This window comes from Pristis pectinata, chromosome 39 (assembly GCF_009764475.1).
Source record: "Pristis pectinata isolate sPriPec2 chromosome 39, sPriPec2.1.pri, whole genome shotgun sequence".
NCBI classification, from domain to species: domain Eukaryota; kingdom Metazoa; phylum Chordata; class Chondrichthyes; order Rhinopristiformes; family Pristidae; genus Pristis; species Pristis pectinata.
In genome coordinates, this window is record NC_067442.1 from 2,976,743 (window position 1) to 2,996,467 (window position 19,725).

Sequence of the window (19,725 nt, forward strand, 5' to 3'; positions counted from 1 at the left end):
ACCGATGAACAGGTGGGGGCTAAAGTGCAGCCAGAAGGCGAGGAGCAGCCCCCGCAGATATGCAAAAAGGGGCTGCAACCTCGCAGCTTCCATGTACATACAGTGCACGGTCTCCTCCAGCCCACAGAAGTGACAGTCGGCTGGGCGATCCGTGCACAAACTAAGAAACTTATTACAGGACACCACCCTGTGCAGCAGCCTCCACCCCGGGTCCCCGATGTACATGGGAAGTACACTCCCGTAAAGGGACTTCCACTGGGGACCCCCCTCGCTCCCAGGTGGAAACACCGACCGCCATCGCGTGTCGGGACGGTGGACAAGGGCTAGGAAGTGGAGGGTGCGGAGCAGCAGCCCATACAGGTACCTCCTACCTGCATCCCGGAAGGGCGCAATGGGTGCCGATGAAAGGCGGCTCATGTTGTGTGGGGCCGGCTCCCGGATAAGATTTCGGGGCCTGGGCCTGACAAGCAGCTCCGACTGAGTAGCCAGAGTCGCTTCACGCAACCGAGCCGCACCGACCCCCGATGAGGTAGGGCAGGAGTGATCTGAGCTCTCAGCCGGGACACCTCCCTCCGCCAGCAGAGGGGGCTCCAGGCCAGAGGCAACCATGTTCCAGGCTCTCAGCAGGTCCTGACAGAAGTTGGGAAGCCTCCGCAGAGCAGCCCGGCGATGCCCGCCGGCGGTAGCCGCGTCACCCCATGAAGGCAACGGCCCCGCCGGAGAAAGTACGTCGCCAGCACGTTCCACCTGGGAGGGTGCTCAGCGTACAGGAACCTCTGCAGGGTCCTGAGGTGGAGAGCCGCCAGCCATGCACGTACACACCCCAGCGACTGTCCGCCCTCCTCCAACGGGAGACTCAGGACCGCTGCAGAGACCCAGTGTTTCCTATTGCCTCAGAAGAAGTTCACTAACTTCCCCTGCATTCTTGTGGCAAAGGCTGCGGGCGGGGTCAAGGTGACCATCCGGTACCACAACATGGAGGCCACCAGATGGTCCCTGATAGGAAAGCACCCTGAGGAGGCCTGACCAGCGACCCAGCCAGGCCACGACTCTCGTCTCCAGGTTCTGCCAGTTTGCCAGCCAGGTCTCCCCAGAGGGACTCAGGTAGACACCCAGGTAGAGGAGATGCGTGGTACTCCACGCAAATGGAGACATCTCCTCTGGCAGGGAGTCCAACTGTCACTGATCCACTAAGAGTCCGGAACATTTCGCCCAGTTGATCCTGGCAGAGGACGCTGCCGAGAAAACCTCCTGGCACTCACGCATCCTCCGCAGGTCGACAGGGTCTGTCATCGTCAGGAGTACGTCTTCGGCATAGGCCGAAAGGATGACCTCCATGTCCGGCTCGCGCAGAACCAGACCCGTCAACTTCCTCCGAAGGAGACACAGGAATGGTTCAACGCAGAAGGCGTACAACTGGCCGGACATGGGGCATCCCTGACATACTGCTCTCGGAAAGGGAATGGGTGCCATCAACGAAACGTTGGCCTTGACCAGGCACTCTGCGGCAGAGTACAAGAGCCGGACCCGGGCCACAAAGTGCGGTCCGAGCCCGAACGCCCACCGAATGCCCTCCAGGAAACCGTGATCCACCCGGTCAAATGCCTTCTCCTGGTCAAGGGAGAGAAACGCTGCCGGAGATCTAGTCTCCTGGATCAGGTGGATCAGGTCCCAGACCAAGTGGACATTGTCCTGAATGGACCGGCCTGGGACCGTATAGGACTGGTCTGGATGTATGATCCATCACAGCACAAAGCCAAGACAGTTGGCCATTGCCAGGGCGAAGACCTTGTAGTCCGTGTACAAGAGAGAGACTGACCGCCAGTTCTTCAACAGGCGGAGGTCTCCCTCCTTGAGCAACAGGACCACGACAGCTCTCCGCCACGAAAGGGGCATCTCCCCGGTGGCCAAGCTCTCCCCCAGGACAAGGACGTAATCATTTCCCAGGACATCCCAGAATGCCTGAAGGAACGACGGTCAAGCTGTTGTGGCCAGGGGACTTTCCCATCCGGAGCTGCTGAAGAGCCACAGACAGCTCGGCCCGAGTCAAGGGAGAGTCCAGCCGCTCCGCTGCCTCCGGCCCGACTGTCAGCAACCCCTCCCAAACCACACTGCACGGGTCCGCACTGGATGGGTCTGGCGCGAACAAGTCCCTGTAAGAGGAACAGATCTCCTCGGTGATCCTGGCAGATCAGTGACAGAGGAGCCGTCAGCAGCCAGCAAATCTACCAGCTGCTTGCGGACTCCCTGCTGCTTCTCCAACGAGAAGAAGAAGGGTGAGCCACGGTCCAAATCGTGCAGCATTTGGATCCGTGCCCTCACGTACGCGCCTCAGGACCGCTCAAGCTGCAGTGCCCTCAGCGCGTCCTTCTTCTCCTGGTAGTCCTGCCACAGGCTCTGGTCCCCAGCGGTCAGACCGAGACGGGACTCCAAGTCGAGCAGCTCTCTCTCAAGTCGCCCGATCTCAGATCCCCGCCCCTTGGTCGACCCCCCAGTGTACTCCTGACATAGAAACCAGATCTGGGCTTTGCCCACATCCCACCACAGCCTCAGGGAGCAGAAGTCCTCCCGTTTCTCCCTCCAGGCAGTCCAGAAAGCTCTGAACGAATCCCGGGATCGGCCGTCCTCCAGCAGCCGGTTGTTAAAGTGCCAGTACGCAGACCCCAACCGCGTGCGCGGCAGAGACAACTCTGCCCACACGAGGTGGTGGTCCGAGCACGGCCCCGGCCGCATGGAGGCCGCCGAGACACGGGAGACGTACGCCCGGGAAATGTACGCTCTATGTGGGAACCTCCCCCTCTGGACCTCCTCGAGAAGGCGCCAGGGTCAGGGTGAAGGTTCCGCCAGGTGTCCACGAAGTCAAAGGAACCCATGAGCTCCTTCAAGGTCTTCGCCGACGCCGGGTCACGCTGGAGGCCAGAGCGGTCCTCCTCCTCGAGGGTGCAGTTGAAATCCCCCCCCCCCCGAGGATGATGCAGTCCCCGGGGTCGATGGAGCCGAGCAAGGTGGACACCTGACAGAACAGGCCCGTCTGCAGCACCCCGCGCCCTGAGGGCATACATGTTGACAAAGTGCAGCGGGACACCGTCCGGGCGCACGGCGAGGTGGAGCAGGCGGCCGGGAACAACGTCCTGAACTGTCACGATTTCTGGTTGGAAACCAGGGGCCAACAGAATCGCCACCCCACTGGAGGTGGTGTTGAGGTGACTCATGTAGACCCCTCCCTGTCACCCCAGGAGCCGGGTGGATTCATCTCCTGGGGTGGTGTGGGTTTCCTGCAGGAGACTCTCTGCATATCTCACTTCCTTGAGGACAGAGAGAGTATGGAACCTACGGAGAGAACCCCTGCTGCCGTTCACAGTAAGGCTGGCTATGGTGTATCTCATGTCAGGAGCACACTAGGCCCTGGCACCCTTCCCCTTCCTGGTGAGAGCAGAGCCGCTCTTCACCCTGCGGGCACGGGGAGTGCCAGAGCCACCTGGTGACCCCCTACCCTCCGAAGGAGTGTGACCACCTCTAGCCCTGGAGTCTCTCTTTAGGTCATCCAGGGAGGTATTAAGCTGGTGCCTATTGTTCCCGGTCGCCCGCTTCCCCTTCCCCTTCTGCCGAAGGGCGACACGCAGTGACCTAACCGGCCTCGGTAGGCTGTCCCAGCGTAGGGAGGCTAATTTAGGGCGGTGCTTTGCACCTTCGGAGGTCTGAATAAACTCTTGAATCTTCTCCACAGGGATCAATGGGGACATCGTGAGGGGTGAGGATATCCATGTCACTGTCAAATGAATCCCCTTCCAACCCCTCACTGCAGGCAGAGTCCTCAGTGCCCTCCCCATGTGAACCAGCAATCGCCAGCTCACTTGTCCCACACCGTGCAGCGGGAACCTCAGCCCCACCCGCCAACTCCACCTCTGCCTCAGTCCCATCACTGGTAACAGCCGCAGAGGGGCTGTCCCCCAAAACCTCCAGGGAACCATGGCACAGTAATGCCGGCACGATGGGGACCCCGATGACTGGAGTGCTAGGGGTCCGCCCGGAGCCAGATCCTGAGAGAGGGAGGGGCTGGTCTCTGCCGCACCACTCTCTCCATTAATTCCAACTCCTAAGATGACGCTATCCACTAAATCCTGGGTGGGGGGTTCCAGGGCTGTCTCAGCCGCCATGCTCAGGGCAACGCCACCACCGGCAGTGGAGACGTCCACCCGCACTATGTCACCGGGGCTGTTCCCTTCCCCACCCACCACAGGGGGACCACCAGGGCACGAGGCTGCAGCTGGGGAATGAGGCTGGGTCTAACCACGTTGGGTCCCGCCCCCTCTGATGACCCCTGCTCATCTGTGCCCTGCACCCCACCAGGAGAAAGACTCCTCCTCCTCTTTAGGCCGGAGGAAAACACGGACGTTGGGACCACCGGTTCTCCGGCAGCCCCGATTTCCAACACCCCAACCACCTGCGCACTCCCCACAGACCCCCTCTGACCCTCAGGGTAAGTGGGATCCCCGGCACAAGGCGCAGGGGTAGGCGTGAGCTCTGCGTCCCCAGGAGTTTGCTTCTGGAGGTGCTTGGTCTTCCTCCGCACCTTCCTGGTCCACGTCGGCTCCTCTCCGTCCCGCCCCACGCCCGCGCTGCCCACGGTCTCAGGCTCTCCCACCTGATCCGCAGGGGGAGGGGGAGGGGGAGGGGGAACAGTTGTACCGGAGGTGGAAACCTTGGGCCGGGAATTGGGACAGTCCCTCCGAAAGTGCCCCACCTCCCCGCACGCTTGGCACCGGGGCCGCTCAGAGCTCCAGTGCACCTGGTAGCTGGCCCCTTCGTACCGTACAGTGAACCGACCCTCAACGTCCTCCTCCCGGGCCAACTGCATAAACAGCTGGCGCCGGAAAGAGATCACGGTGCGGAGGGTGTGGCGCTTAAATTTGTGCCGTACGGCAGTGATGTCAGACCGTATCTGTCCCAACAGGGCAAGATGGGGAAGGAGGGCCTCAATGGGAGTGAAGGGCCTGACATATCCAGGGACAATCCACTGTGTGGGAGCGGTCACCAGCTCCAGCTGCAGGAGTGTTTTGTCCACAGTGAGTCCCCTACTGAGGGCCCGATGCATGAGGTCGTCGGTCCGCAGATAGAACACCGCCTTCTTGAACTCCTTCTCAGAGGCCAGCAGGCCACCCGCACCAGGTCCTCTGTGGCCTCCGAAACCACTTCCAAGGTTATTCCGGGGGCAACATGCATTGCACCCCTCGCTTGAGTTCCATCGCCCGAAACAGGGTGTAGTCCGAGGAGGCTGCGGCTCTTACATAACCCCTCGGAGGTCAGCGGCTCGCCGGTGTCCGGTCTGGCGTGGTGGTAACCCAGTCCAAAATAGAAACAAGCCGCTAGAAGGATAGCTGCCAAGTCAAGGTAGCAGTACCCGCCGATAATGTCGCTGGAAGTAAGTGGTGTCTTTAGACGGAACAGTTCGGAACTTCTCGCCGCTCCCCCAGGTCTTACTGCGTCAGCAGATCCTGTCGGTCCGGCTGCCTCGCCTCGATGTTGTGGGGCTTCACAAAGCTGGAGAATATCACCGGCAGCCCCAGAGTAGCCTTTCCTAAACAGACAGCGAGATGGAAGGAATCTTTCGTTATCGTGGGAGTTGGAAACACCCCACACTCGACGGCTCTTCCTTGGCAAAATGCCAGCTACTTCCAACGCCAGAAAGACTCCACCGGTCCTGAGAAATTCCAAGGCCGCAAAAAGCTGAGGCGTCGAAGGAATACTCCTACTCCCACACCGACAAGAGACACACGACGAGGCAGGAGGGATGGGGTTCCCCTGATGACAGAGGGAAAACAAAACGAGTATTCCCTCCCCACCATAGGAGTAAAACAGCTTCTGGCAAAATGCCAAACGCTGCAGTGAGAAGGACTGTGTAGTCAGCAGAGGCCAATAAACACAGCCTAAACAGTGATAAACTTCAGCAGCAGTTCTCACAGTGAAACAACCACTCACAGAGGTGTTTAGAAGTCCTTCTGCACCTCCTCCAATGTTGTTGGACAATTTTATCCGCAGGTTTTCGTTCGGTTTCTCCCAGCTCGATCAGAACAGCTCCATTCTGTGTCTGACCCCGGGAGTGTGTGACGGGACGGTGTAGGGGGAGCTTCACTCTTGTGTCTGACCCCGGGAGTGTGTGACGGGACGGTGTAGGGGGAGCTTCACTCTTGTGTCTGACCCCGGGAGTGTGTGACGGGACGGTGTAGGGGGAGCTTCACTCTTGTGTCTGACCCCGGGAGTGTGTGATGGGATGGTGCGGAGGGAGCTTCACTCCGTGTCTGACCCCGGGAGTGTGTGATGGGATGGTGCGGAGGGAGCTTCACCCTGTGTCTGACCCCGGGAGTGTGTGACACAGGTTTCTATTGCCTGTTAGACTTTCACCCCCACCCAGCTGATATTCAATCCCAACGCTCCCCAGTCTCCCCCCATTACTGTGGGATATGGGGGTCTGATTTAACTGAAGGATGTTTCTTTCTGCAGACGCCCCCACCAACGTGCGAATCATTTCTCCCAGGGCTGCTGTTGTAGTAGGTGAACACATTACACTGTCGTGTGAATCTGATGCCACCCCAGCACCAGCCTACAGCTGGAGGAAGGTGTGTGGCTCTCGGTCAACAGATCTGGGGGGAAATGGTATAAAATACCAATTTCATGTCAAAGTCGAGGACGCCTCCTGTAACTATCACTGCAGAGCGAGGAATTCCATCGGTGAGGGGGAGTCTCCACCCCATCACATCGATGTACAGTGTAAGTACGGACATTGTCTCTCTCGCCATCTCCCTGACACACGGTCTGATTCATCCCCCAACCCAAAGCAAGCCGTGTGATTTACACCCTCCCCAACGTTAATCCTGGTTTCAGCACATCCCAACTGACATGTCATCTCATGTCATATCTCCACAATTCAGCCCTCCCTGTCACTGTAACATCCTCCAGCCCCAACACCCCCTCCGGCCCCTACATCCCTCCCCATTTCTGAGAACCCCTCTGGCACCCACACTCCTCCCCGTCCCTATCACCCCCTCCTCCCCCTACACCCCTCCACAACTCTGACCCCCTCCAGCCCCTACACCCCTCCCTGCCTTTGTATCCCCCTCTGGCCCACGCACCCCATCTGTGACCCCCTCCAGCCCCTACACACCCCCCTCCCCATCTGTGACCTCCCCCCCCCCTCCAGCCCCTACACACCTCCTCGTCTGTGAACCCCTCCGGCCCCTACACCTCACCCCCCCCCCCCCCATTGGCGGCCGTGCCTTCAGCTGCCTGAGCCCTGAGTTCCCTCCCTGACCCCCTTCGCCGCACTCCCTCCTACATTCAGTCTCTCCCCACCCACCCACCCACTCCCTTTGTGAAGGGGGTTCTGGACTCCACCAGACATGACCGGTGTCTGAGTTCGCTTTGTGCCCCCTCTTTCAGAAAGCCCTTGGAACATTTTGTCAGCCGGCATGACTTTTTCATCCATTTCTGATTCCCTTTGATGGTTTTGTAAACATTTACCCGACATTTGCAGTTCCCCTTAAGACAAGATTTCTTTATTAGTCACGTGTACATCGAAACACACAGTGAAATACATCTTTTTGCGTGGAGTGTTCTGGGGGGGGGCAGCCCGGAAGTGTCGCCACGCTTCCGGCACCAACATAGCTACGCCCACAACTTCCTAACCCGTACGTCTTTGGAATGTGGGAGGAAACCGGAGCGCCCGGAGGAAACCCACGCAGACACGGGGAGAACGTACAAACTCCTTACAGACAGCGGCGGGAATTGAACCCGGGTCCCTGGCACTGTAATAGCGTCACAGGAATAGTAAAGGGAAAAAATAGCTGGTGGGAGTTGTCTATAGGCTGCCAAATAATAACGTTACAGTAGCACAGGCAATAAGCCAAGAAATAGATGTAGCAGAGGATGCGGAGAGTCTACAGAGAGATACAGATAGGTTAAGTGAGTGGGCAAGGGTCTGACAGATGGAATTCAATGTCGGTAAATGCGAGGTCATCCACTTTGGAAGGAAAAATAGAAGATCAGGTTATTTTTTAAATGGTGAAAGATTGCAGCATGCTGTTGTGCAGAGGGACTCAGGAGCGCTTGTGCATGAATCGTAAAAGATTCGGAATAAGTGGGGAGATTTTTCCCTTTAAAAACTCCACAGATAAACCCATGGATGTGAAAATCCAGTCGGTCGATTCTGTGGTGGAGGGAGCACAGGCTACGTTACAATGCCAGAGTGCAGCGAATCCTCCTGCCAAGACCTATCTGTGGAAGAAAGTGTGTTCTGGGCGTGAGGAGAGGCTCGAAGGAACAACGTCTGAACTTCAGATCCAGTTTTCATCCGGGGATGAGTCCTGTGACTATTACTGCAGAGCCAGGAATGGGATTGGAGATCAGGATTCTGGACCCAAACGGTTTAATGTTCAGTGTAAGTGTTGACATTCCGATAAAATCTCAACCGTACCTCGAACATGCTACCCCGACCCTGCCTCAAACCCCAACCCCGCCACTACCCCCAAACCTCGCTGTAACCCCTAAACTTTGCCCGAATGCTAAGGTCCAGCCTTGACCCCAACCCCTAACCCCTGCCCTGAGCCCTAACCCATAACCCCTGCACTAACCCCCACCCTGACCAATAAACCTTGACCCCTTAATGCTGCCCTGACCCATAAGTTCTGCCCTAACCCCTGACCCCTAACCCTCCCCTGACCCCAAGCTAAATCTCTGCTCTGACCCCTAACCCTTTCCCTGACTAATAACCCCTGACCCCTTAACACTGCCCTAACCCATAGGTTCTGCCCTAACCCCTTACCCCTAACCCCTTCTCTAACCCATAACCCCTAACCTGACCCCAACCAAAATCTCTGCACTGACCCCTAACCCTAACCCCTTCCCTGACCAATAACCTCTGACCCCTAACCCAGAGGTTCTGCCCTAACCCCTGACCCCTAACCCCTGCCCTAACACCCTATCAAAGCATGTCAGGCTCCCTGTGTGTGTGTATATGTGTGTGTGTGAGGGGGGGAGGTGGGGGTGTATACACCACATCCCTCGGCAGCGTGCTGTGGGTTACTATGAGTAGGGAAGAGGTCCTGGGAATTTCGGGACAACAACACCCTCATGTGTGAGGAATGTGGGGCTCACTCTCCCAGGGAGGGGTCCGCTGTTAGACCAGGTGCGGCCTTATGGGGACGTGTGTGATTGTGGGGTGGGGGGGGTGGAGAGGGGAAGATGGGGAGGGGGTGACGGACAACAAGTGCAGGAGGAGCTGGTGTGGGGAAGGAACCAGGGACACAACAGCCCACTTTAGATCTAAGATGACCCCCTCCCACTCCTTGCCCCCCCCCATGCATAGGAAGATGATCAATTGAAGTGGCTGCACTTCTGAGAGGGGAGGGTTCAATGGTTAAAGTCAAGGTCGAGTTTACTGTCAGATGCACGTCCACATGTGCACAGGTGCAATGAAAAACTTCCTTGCTGCAGTATCACAGACACAAAATTCACGAGAAAAACATCAACTAAATAAATTTTTTACACGATTTTTACAAGAAAGAACACAATTAGAACAAAAAAGTCCACTGCAGTGCAAAGTGGTCCCAGTGTTGCTGTACTGAGGCAGTGATCAGGATTGTGCCGGTCGGTTCAAGAACAGAATGGTTGAAGGGAAGTCGCTGTTCCCCAGCTCTAACTCTGGTTAGACCGCACTTGGAGTACTGTGTCCAGTTCTGGTCACCTCATTTTAGGGAGGATGTGGAAACGTTGGAAAGGGTGCAGAGGAGATTTACCAGGATGCTGCCTGGTTTAGAGAGGATGCATTATGAGGAGAGGCTAAGGGAGCTGGGGCTTTACTCTTTGGGGAGAAGGAGGGTGAGAGGAGACATGATTGTACAAAATATTAAGAGGAATGGATAGAGTGGACAGCCAGCACCTCTTTCCCAGGGCACCAATGCTCAATACAAGAGGGCATGGCTGTCCACTCTATCCATTCCTCTTAATATGGATTGCGCGGGGGGATATCAGAGGGAGGTTTATTACCCAGAGAGTGGTTGGGGCGTGGAATGCGCTGCCTGGGGTGGTGGTGGAGGCAGGTACATTGGTCAAGTTCAAGAGATTGCTAGATAAGCATATGGGGGAATTTAAAATAGAGGGATATGTGGGAGGAAGGGGTGAGATAGTCCTAGGCGAGGTTTAAAGGTCGGCACAACATTGTGGACCGAAGGGCCTGTACTGTTCTATGTTCTATGTCCCTGAACCTGGTGGTGTGGGGACTTCAGGCTTCTATACCTCCTGCCCGATGGGAGCTGCGGGAAGTTGGCACGGCCCGGATGGTGGGGGGATCTTTAATGGCGGACGTTGCCTTCTTGACGCAGCGCCTCCTGTAGAAGGCAACATCCAGACACAGGGCAGGAGAGATCACAGAGTGACCCAGCATGGGGACAGGCCCTTTGGCCCATCGCGTCTCTGCTGATTCTCAACAGTTTCATTTCCCCCACATCCCCATCATCTCCCTCTGGATTCTCCCCCTCACCCACACATTGAAGGGGAACTTACAGCCAATGATTAACCCACCCACCCCGCACGTCTTTTTTCGGGACGTGGGAGGAAATCGGAGAACCCGGGGTAAACCACACACACCAACACAGACCCACCCAGGCACACGCACAGATACACAGGCACACCAACACAGACCCACCCAGGCACACGCACAGATACACAGGCACACCAACACAGACCCACCCAGGCAGACGCACAGATACACTCCCACACCAACACAGACCCACCCAGGCACACGCACAGATACACAGGCACACCAACACAGACCCACCCAGGCACACGCACAGATACACAGGCACACCAACACAGACCCACCCAGGCACACGCACAGATACACAGGCACACCAACACAGACCCACCCAGGCACACGCACAGATACACAGGCACACCAACACAGACCCACCCAGGCACACGCACAGATACACAGGCACACCAACACAGACCCACCCAGGCACACGCACAGATACACAGGCACACCAACACAGACCCACCCAGGCACACGCACAGATACACAGGCACACCAACACAGACCCACCCAGGCACACGCACAGATACACAGGCACACCAACACAGACCCACCCAGGCACACGCACAGATACACTCGCACACCAACACAGACCCACCCAGGCACACGCACAGATACACAGGCACACCAACACAGACCCACCCAGGCACACGCACAGATACACTCGCACACCAACACAGACCCACCCAGGCACACGCACAGATACACAGGCACACCAACACAGACCCACCCAGGCACACGCACAGATACACTCGCACACCAACACAGACCCACCCAGGCACACGCACTGATACACTCGCACACCAACACAGACCCACCCAGGCACACGCACAGATACACTCGCACACCAACACAGACCCACCCAGGCACACGCACAGATACACTCGCACACCAACACAGACCCACCCAGGCACACGCACAGATACACTCGCACACCAACACAGACCCACCCAGGCACACGCACAGATACACTCGCACACCAACACAGACCCACCCAGGCAGACGCACAGATACACAGGCACACCAACACAGACCCACCCAGGCACACGCACAGATACACAGGCACACCAACACAGACCCACCCAGGCACACGCACAGATACACAGGCACACCAACACAGACCCACCCAGGCACACGCACAGATACACAGGCACACCAACGCAGACCCACCCAGGCACACGCACAGATACACAGGCACACCAACACAGACCCACCCAGGCACACGCACAGATACACAGGCACACCAACGCAGACCCACCCAGGCAGACGCACAGATACACAGGCACACCAACGCAGACCCACCCAGGCAGACGCACAGATACACAGGCACACCAACACAGACCCACCCAGGCACACGCACAGATACACAGGCACACCAACACAGACCCACCCAGGCACACGCACAGATACACAGGCACACCAACACAGACCCACCCAGGCACACGCACAGATACACAGGCACACCAACACAGACCCACCCAGGCACACGCACAGATACACACGCACCAACACAGACAGTGCCAGCGGTCGGGATTGAACCTGACCCTCCTCATTTACTGCTCCACCGGGAAGAACGTCACTGGAAGCTGCCACCTCCTGCCCAAGGATGTGTCTCGTTTTCCAGATGCTCCGAGGGACACGGAGATTGTGTCCAGTGAAACCTCGGGACAGGTGAGGGAAGGAGCGTCCCTGACACTGCGGTGTCGCTCGAAGGGCAGTCCGCCTCCGCAGTACTCCTGGTACAGAGGCGCCGGTCCACCCCAACCTCTGCAGGGCAGCGGCCCGGAGCTCACCCTCAGCCACCTGCATTCAAGTGACGCCGGGAACTACAGCTGCGGCGCCACCAACAGTGTCGGGAGCAGCCGATCCAGGACCCTCCAGGTCGAAGTGTTGTGTGAGTAACTTGGAATTCCTGGAATGAGAAGAGGAACAAAACCGGGAAAGGGGAACCGACGCCAACCAACGTGCCCCTTCACCTCCTCCAGCTCCGGTGCAGCTGATCGACTGTGGCAGCCTTCGCCTGTCTCTCTCTCTCCCACTCTCTCTCTCTTATCTCCGGGGGTTTGTGGGGTGGGGTGTGGGACCTGCTCCAGCTCTCCCCGTTCTTTTTCCCTGGAGGTCTTCTCCCTCCCTTCACCCGTCCCTTGCTCCCTCACACCGGCCGCACGGAGCCAGAGGCGGTTCAACCCCAGTACCTCGCAGACTGGACACTGGGTGTCAGTCCAGCAACAGAGCGGAATGACCCCTCCCCCAACGTTACCCTCCCCTACACCCCTCCCCATCTCTGTGACCCCCTCCAGCCCCTACACCCCTCCCCATCTCTGTGACCCCCTCCCCTCTGCTCCCTACACCCCTCTCCGTCTCTGTAAACCCCCTCTACCCCTACACCCCTCCCCATCTCTGTGACCCCCTCCCCTCTGCTCCCTACACCCCTCTCCGTCTCTGTAAACCCCCTCTACCCCTACACCCCTCCCCGTCTCTGTGACCCCATCCCGTCCAGCAGCCTACACCCCTCCCCGTCTCTGCGACCCCCTCCGGCCCCTACACCCCTCCCCGTCTCTGCGACCCCATCCGGCCCCTACACCCCTCCCCGTCTCTGTAACCCCCTCCCTCCCCTATCACTGACCCCCTCCGGCCCCTACACCCCCCCCCCCCCGTCCCTGTAACCCCATACACCCTTATTTCTGTGCCCACTCGAACCTCTCCGCCTTCCTCCAGCAGCCCGGACCCCAGAATTGACACACACACTCTCTCTCTCTCTTCCCCCCCCCCCCCCCATCTCTCTTCCCCCTCCCTCTCTCTCCCCTCCCGAGTGCGCTGCTCTCCCCGCCCGCTCCCCGGTGACCCTGGGCTCCCATCGGCTGTCCTTGCTTCCAGATGGTCCCAGAAACACCCGGGTCTCCGTGTCTGCGCCGCTGAACCTGGTCCGGGAAGGGGGGAACATCACCCTGACCTGCCGCAGTGACAGCTACCCTCCGGTGAAGACCTACCGCTGGCTCCGGAGCGACGGGATTACCAACACCACCGTGGGAACAACCAGCCACCGCCTTCACCTCTACGGCTTAACCGCAGGGCAGGGCGTGTACTACTGTCTGGTCAGTGTGGACTCCAGGACCCAGACGTCTCAGGGAATCAGGCTACGGGTCCCCTGTAAGTATCTGCCGGCCGGTGTCCACACCAGCCGAGCAATCCCGGGTTTGTCCCTCGCTCTCTCTCTCTCTCTCTCCCTGTCTCTCTCCGTCAGTGAATTGGCGCCGTGTCAAGGTCAACGTTGGAAGAACTCCGATCAAACCCAGAGGAATAGAGAGAGAGAGAGAACAGGCCCTTCGGCCCATCGACTCTGTGCTGGCCATCAAACACCCTTTCACACCCATCCCCTGATTCACACACTCACTCTCTCTCTCACTCACACACACACACACACACACACACACACACACACACACACACACACACACACACACACACACACACACACACACACACACAGCGCCGGAGGTCGGGATCGAACCCGGGTCTCCGGCGCGCCGAGGCAGTGGCCAAATGCGCCGCCCATCGGAAGGTCTCTGCGCTTTGCTGTTCTATCCAATCTCTCCTCCCCGCCCTCTACAGGGCTGGGGATGTTTTGTGGCTCTTGTTGGTGGGTAAGTTTCAGTTTAGGAATGGGGTCCCAGGCGGCGATGGGAAGGGCAGCGTGGATATATTTCAATGGGACAATATTCCCAGGGGAAGGTGCCAGTCCTTCTTGGGAAGAGGGCGGTCACTGGGTGGGGTTTGTGGATGAGCGCGTCTGGTGCTGCGAGCCACTGCACTTGTTAATTACGTTCAATCACTTGCAGGGAGTTACAGGAAAAAGGTCGCCATCGGCCTAACACCGGTTATCATTGTCATCATCCTGATCCTAATCGTAGCAGGGATCCTTTACTACAGACGGTAAGTACTTCTGAGAGTCCTTGGTTGTCGAGATGCAAGTTTTATAGACTACGCCAGGAGCACCGTGCACAGTTCCGGTCTCCGTATCCCTGGGTCAGACCACACTGGGAGCACCATGCACAGTTCCAGTCTCCGTATCCCTGGGTCAGACCACACCGGGGGCACCGTGCACGGTTCCCAGTCTCTGTATCCTTGGGTCAGACCACCCCGGGAGCACCGTGCACAGTTCCCAGTCTCTGTATCCCTGGGTCAGACCACCCTGGGAGCACCGTGCACAGTTCCCAGTCTCTGTATCCCTGGGTCAGACCCACCCCGGGAGCACCGTGCACAGTTCCGGTCTCCGTATCCCTGGGTCAGACCACCCTGGGAGCACCGTGCACAGTTCCGGTCTCCGTATCCCTGGGTCAGACCACACTGGGAGCACCATGCACAGTTCCAGTCTCCGTATCCCTGGGTCAGACCACACCGGGGGCACCGTGCACGGTTCCCAGTCTCTGTATCCTTGGGTCAGACCACCCCGGGAGCACCGTGCACAGTTCCCAGTCTCTGTATCCCTGGGTCAGACCACCCTGGGAGCACCGTGCACAGTTCCCAGTCTCTGTATCCCTGGGTCAGACCCACCCCGGGAGCACCGTGCACAGTTCCGGTCTCCGTATCCCTGGGTCAGACCACCCTGGGAGCACCGTGCACAGTTCCGGTCTCCGTATCCCTGGGTCAGACCACACCGGGGGCACCGTGCACAGTTCCCTGTCTGTATCCCTTGGGTTGCTCATTGTTCACGGGAACAGGTGGCGAACCTTGCGAAGTCCGGGTAGCGATCTCCACCCGGAATGCCTCCGGACAGCCGCGGTGCAGGCGGACATGTGCTGTTGAGGCTGTGTTCTACCCTTGTGATTGACTCTTGCCTCCAGCAGGAAGAAGCGGCAGGACTCCCTCAGTCACTGGAGCACAGACGCCACCAATGTGGTCTACAGTGTCGTCAACAAGCCCAAGGTAGGTCTCCGACCCCACCCAGAGCCGGATATTCGGCCCCTCCACCGATTCTATTCCCCATCACTTCTGCCCTGCCTCCCCATCCAATTCCAATCTGTGCCGGAAGATCAGAGAGTAATGAAACTATTCAGGGTGTGGAGAGTGTGCTGGTGTGGGGGTAGAGAGGGAGAGAGGGTGGGGGAGAGAGAGTGTGCTGGTGTGGAGGGAGAGGGGGAGAGAGGGTGGGGGAGAGAGAGTGTGCTGGTGTGGAGGGAGAGGGGGAGAGAGGGTGGGGGAGAGAGAGTGTGCTGGTGTGGAGGGAGAGGGGGAGAGAGGGTGGGGGAGAGAGAGTGTGCTGGTGTGGAGGGAGAGGGGGAGAGAGGGTGGGGGAGAGAGAGTGTGCTGGTGTGGAGGGAGAGGGGGAGAGAGGGTGGGGGAGAGAGAGTGTGCTGGTGTGGAGGGAGAGTGGGGGAGTGGGGAGGGGAGAGAGAGGGAGTGGGGAGAGAGGGTGGGGGAGAGTGGGGAGAGGGAGGGTGGGGAAAGAGTGCGGAGAGAGAGAGTGGGGGGAGAGAGTGGGTGGGGAGAGGGGATGGGGAGAGAGGGGTGGGGAGAGAGTTTGGGGTGGGGAGGGAGAGGGGGAGAGAGAGGGAGGGGAGAGGAAGTGGCAGACGGTGAGAGAGGGGGAGTGGGGGAGAGGGAGCTGTGTACGTTGGATGAAGAGGGTGCAGAGAAGGGGTGAGTACAGAGGTCGAGGGGAAACTGAATCCACCAGCGAGGACTGGTCCTGGGGTCGACCCTAGCTGGGGTGGGGGTGGTGGTGGTGGTGGCGGGGCGGGGGGGGGGGGGTTCTGTGATCATTTCCTGTGTCCGATCCCGTGTCCCGTGTCCGGTATCAGTGCCCCGCTCTCTGCCCCCACAGCCCCGTGAGAGAACAGTGTATGAGAACATGGTGCTGACAGAAAACGCGCATGGACAGTCGGCCCCAGAGGAGAGCATTCACGCCTCCGTCAGCTTCCACCACGGACCCAACAGGAAGAGGAGCGCCCCGCACACGGACACTGCCTGGTGAGAAATCGTCTGGAAGATCAAGTCCGTCCCCACCGACACATTAGAACCTGGACAAATACCCAAAGCCTGTCCCCCATCCACATGTCAGGAGTGTTGTGGGACACTCCCCACTGGCGTGGATGGAGTTAGTCCATGCACTCCACATCCGCCGCATTACCTGTTCCCCCATCCACACATCAGGAGTGTGACGGGACACTCCCCACTGGCCTGGGTGGCGTTAGTCCATGCACTCCACATCCGCCACATTACCTGTTCCCCCATCCACACATCAGGAGTGTGACGGGACACTCCCCACTGGCCTGGATGGAGTTAGTCCATGCACTCCACATCCGCCACATTACCTGTTCCCCCATCCACACATCAGGAGTGTGACGGGACACTCCCCACTGGCCTGGATGGAGTTAGTCCATGCACTCCACATCCGCCACATTACCTGTTCCCCCATCCACACATCAGGAGTGTGACGGGACACTCCCCACTGGCCTGGGTGGCGTTAGTCCATGCACTCCACATCCGCCACATTACCTGTTCCCCCATCCACACATCAGGAGTGTGACGGGACACTCCCCACTGGCCTGGATGGAGTTAGTCCATGCACTCCACATCCGCCACATTACCTGTTCCCCCATCCACACATCAGGAGTGTGACGGGACACTCCCCACTGGCCTGGATGGAGTTAGTCCATGCACTCCACATCCGCCGCATTATCTTTCTCCAATCTACACTTGCTGGGGCAAGTGCGGTTCCAACAACTCTCAAGAAGCTGGACACCATCCCGTAAATACTGGTCGGGATAATAATACCGTGCGGGGCAGGTTTCTTAACATGGGGACTTCCGGGATGTGCACAAGGAGATGTGAGGGCCAGAGGGGGTCACAGAGACGGGGAGGGGTGTGGGGGCTCTTGACCAGCACGGTGTGGTTGAGCGAGCAGTCGGGGTGACCGAAGCCTCTGGGATGGGTCGGGATGGGATGAACTCTCTGACGTTCACTTCCTTTGGATTTCCCAGGACGGCGGGTTCGAGGGATCCGGACATCAAGATCAGGGGCGAGCCCGGTGTGGTTTACAGCCAAGTGTGTGTCCAGCCGCGGCCGACCAAGGTACGGAGACCAGCACCGTGGGCGAGCAATATGGCGCGGTGGCAACAAGAGGTTGGATCCCGGAGTTGGCGGGGGGGTTCATCAGGATGTTCAATACAGGAGTTCGGCACCCCTCCCCGTCTCCGTGAACCCCTCCCTCCCCTACACCCCTCCCCGTCTCCGTGACCCCCGTCCCTCCCCTACACGCCTCCCCGTCTCCGACCCCCCTCCCCTACACCCCTCCCCGTCTCCGACCCCCCTCCCTCCCCTACACCCCTCCCCGTCTCCGACCCCCCTCCCTCCCCTACACCCCTCCCCGTCTCCGACCCCCCTCCCTCCCCTACACCCCTCCCCGTCTCCGTGACCCCCTACCTCCCCTACACGCCTCCCCGTCTCCGACCCCCCTCCCTCCCCTACACGCCTCCCCGTCTCCGTGACCCCCACCGGCCTCTACACCCCTCCCCGTCTCCGTGACCCCCTCCCTCCCCTACACCCCTCCCCGTCTCCGTGACCCCCTCCCTCCCCTACACCCCTCCCCGTCTCCGTGACCCCCTCCCTCCCCTACACCCCCTCAGTTGGTGCTTATCCCTACACCGCCCGTTTGACAATAAATTTGGCCACCTGAATCATCTTCTCCCCCCGCCAGCGAGGCGCTCCCTCCTCACCGCCCCTCCCACAGCGAGGCGCTCCCTCGTCACCGCCCCCTCCCCCAGCCTTCCCTCCCCGCTGCCCCTCCCACAGCTCTCCCTCCTCACCGCCCATCCCGCAGCACGGCGCTCCCTCGATCTCCGACCATCCTGTAACCCCCCTCCCTTGCTCCGTTGCAGACCCAGACCAGCGATGATTACGAGAACATCGGCCACCTCTGCGCCCGGGCGGACGACGAGAGCGATGAGGAGATCAGCTACACCACCGTGGTCCTTCCCCCGCCGTCCAAGCCCAGCCTGCTCCGCAGACCCTCGGAAGACAGCATCGAGTACACCAACCTGCGCCGTTAACCCCTCCCCTGCCGGACTGATGGCTCTCTGCCCTGAACGCGAGAGACTCCGGGTGGTGTGGGGGGCCCCACCACTGCCAAATGTGATTGTTCAATAAAATGGAATCCAGTTCTCATGGGGGGGGTGGGGGGGTGGGATGGGGGGTGGGGGAAGGAGAGGTGACGGAGGAGGGAGGGGCAGAGAGGGAGAGGGAGGGAATACTGTTCAGGGCGTCAAAGGTGGAGCGAGGGGAGGGGTTCACAGAGACGGGGAGGCGTGTAGGGGAGGGAGGGGGGGTCACAGAGACGGGGAGGTGTGTAGGGGAGGGAGGGGGGTCACAGAGACGGGGAGGGGTGTAGGGGCCAGAAGGGGTGTGGTTTAGATTATCTGGGATGGGTGGGGAAGATGTTCAGAAGGGGGACAATCAGGCGTTTGAAACGTCAGACAATCCCAGACCAACCCTCTGGGGGGGAACGGGGGAGGGGTTGGCACACAGAAGATGGGCCGGATGGCCTGGGTTGCGCTTCCCGGTGGACCCCCTTCCACACTATGAAGGAGACAATAGCACCCGACAGCATTAGACACACAACGCTGTATTAGCCCGAGACACCCCAGTCACACACAGTGCTTCTGGGGCAGGAAGAGCAGGGGTGCTCCTAACCCCCCCCCCCGCCCTCCACCCCAAATTCCTGAGGCAAAGATTTACCCCCCAGCCACCCCATCTTCTCCAGGGGCGGAAGAAAGCTGCCAGTTCCCCCAAAGAGCTCAACCAATCTCCTCACATCACCTCCCCTTCTACTGCAATGTCCTGAACAGTTAGATATTGTCTCATGTCCCTGGTTGGTGAAAAATTCCAGAAAGTGGGAACAAAAAAGAAGGAAAACTGCAGATGCTGGAAATCTGAAATAAAAATAAGAGAAAGTCTAGAAAGACTCAAAAGGTTGGGCAGCGTCTGTGGGCCGAAGAACAAGCTCCGTCGGTTGCAATTGACGCACTTGGTCTTTACGCACTGCAGGTATTTCCTCAGGTCTTATGCTTTCCCGCCTTTCCCCGTCCCTCCTCCCTCAACTTCCACAGAATTTTCCCTCCGATGGAGGGTGCGGGGCCCAA

At 59.0% G+C, this 19,725-nt stretch overlaps 1 protein-coding gene across 2 annotated transcripts in view; it reads left to right on the top strand.

Annotated features, from left to right (window-relative positions):
• LOC127587227 (B-cell receptor CD22-like) overlaps positions 1-19,043 on the top strand; it is a 47,065-nt gene extending 28,022 nt beyond the window's left edge. Inside the window, exons 12-18 of one of the 2 annotated variants that reach the window (XM_052045481.1) lie at positions 6,502-6,768; positions 8,168-8,434; positions 14,425-14,518; positions 15,430-15,511; positions 16,410-16,555; positions 17,569-17,659; positions 18,466-19,043. In XM_052045481.1, the coding sequence (XP_051901441.1) occupies positions 6,502-6,768; positions 8,168-8,434; positions 14,425-14,518; positions 15,430-15,511; positions 16,410-16,555; positions 17,569-17,659; positions 18,466-18,636 (1,118 nt within the window). In that variant the 3' untranslated portion in view covers positions 18,637-19,043. The remainder of the gene's footprint in view (positions 1-6,501; positions 6,769-8,167; positions 8,435-14,424; positions 14,519-15,429; positions 15,512-16,409; positions 16,556-17,568; positions 17,660-18,465) is intronic. The other variant, XM_052045482.1, reaches the window with a different exon arrangement.
• Positions 19,044-19,725: the final 682 nt, after the last annotated feature.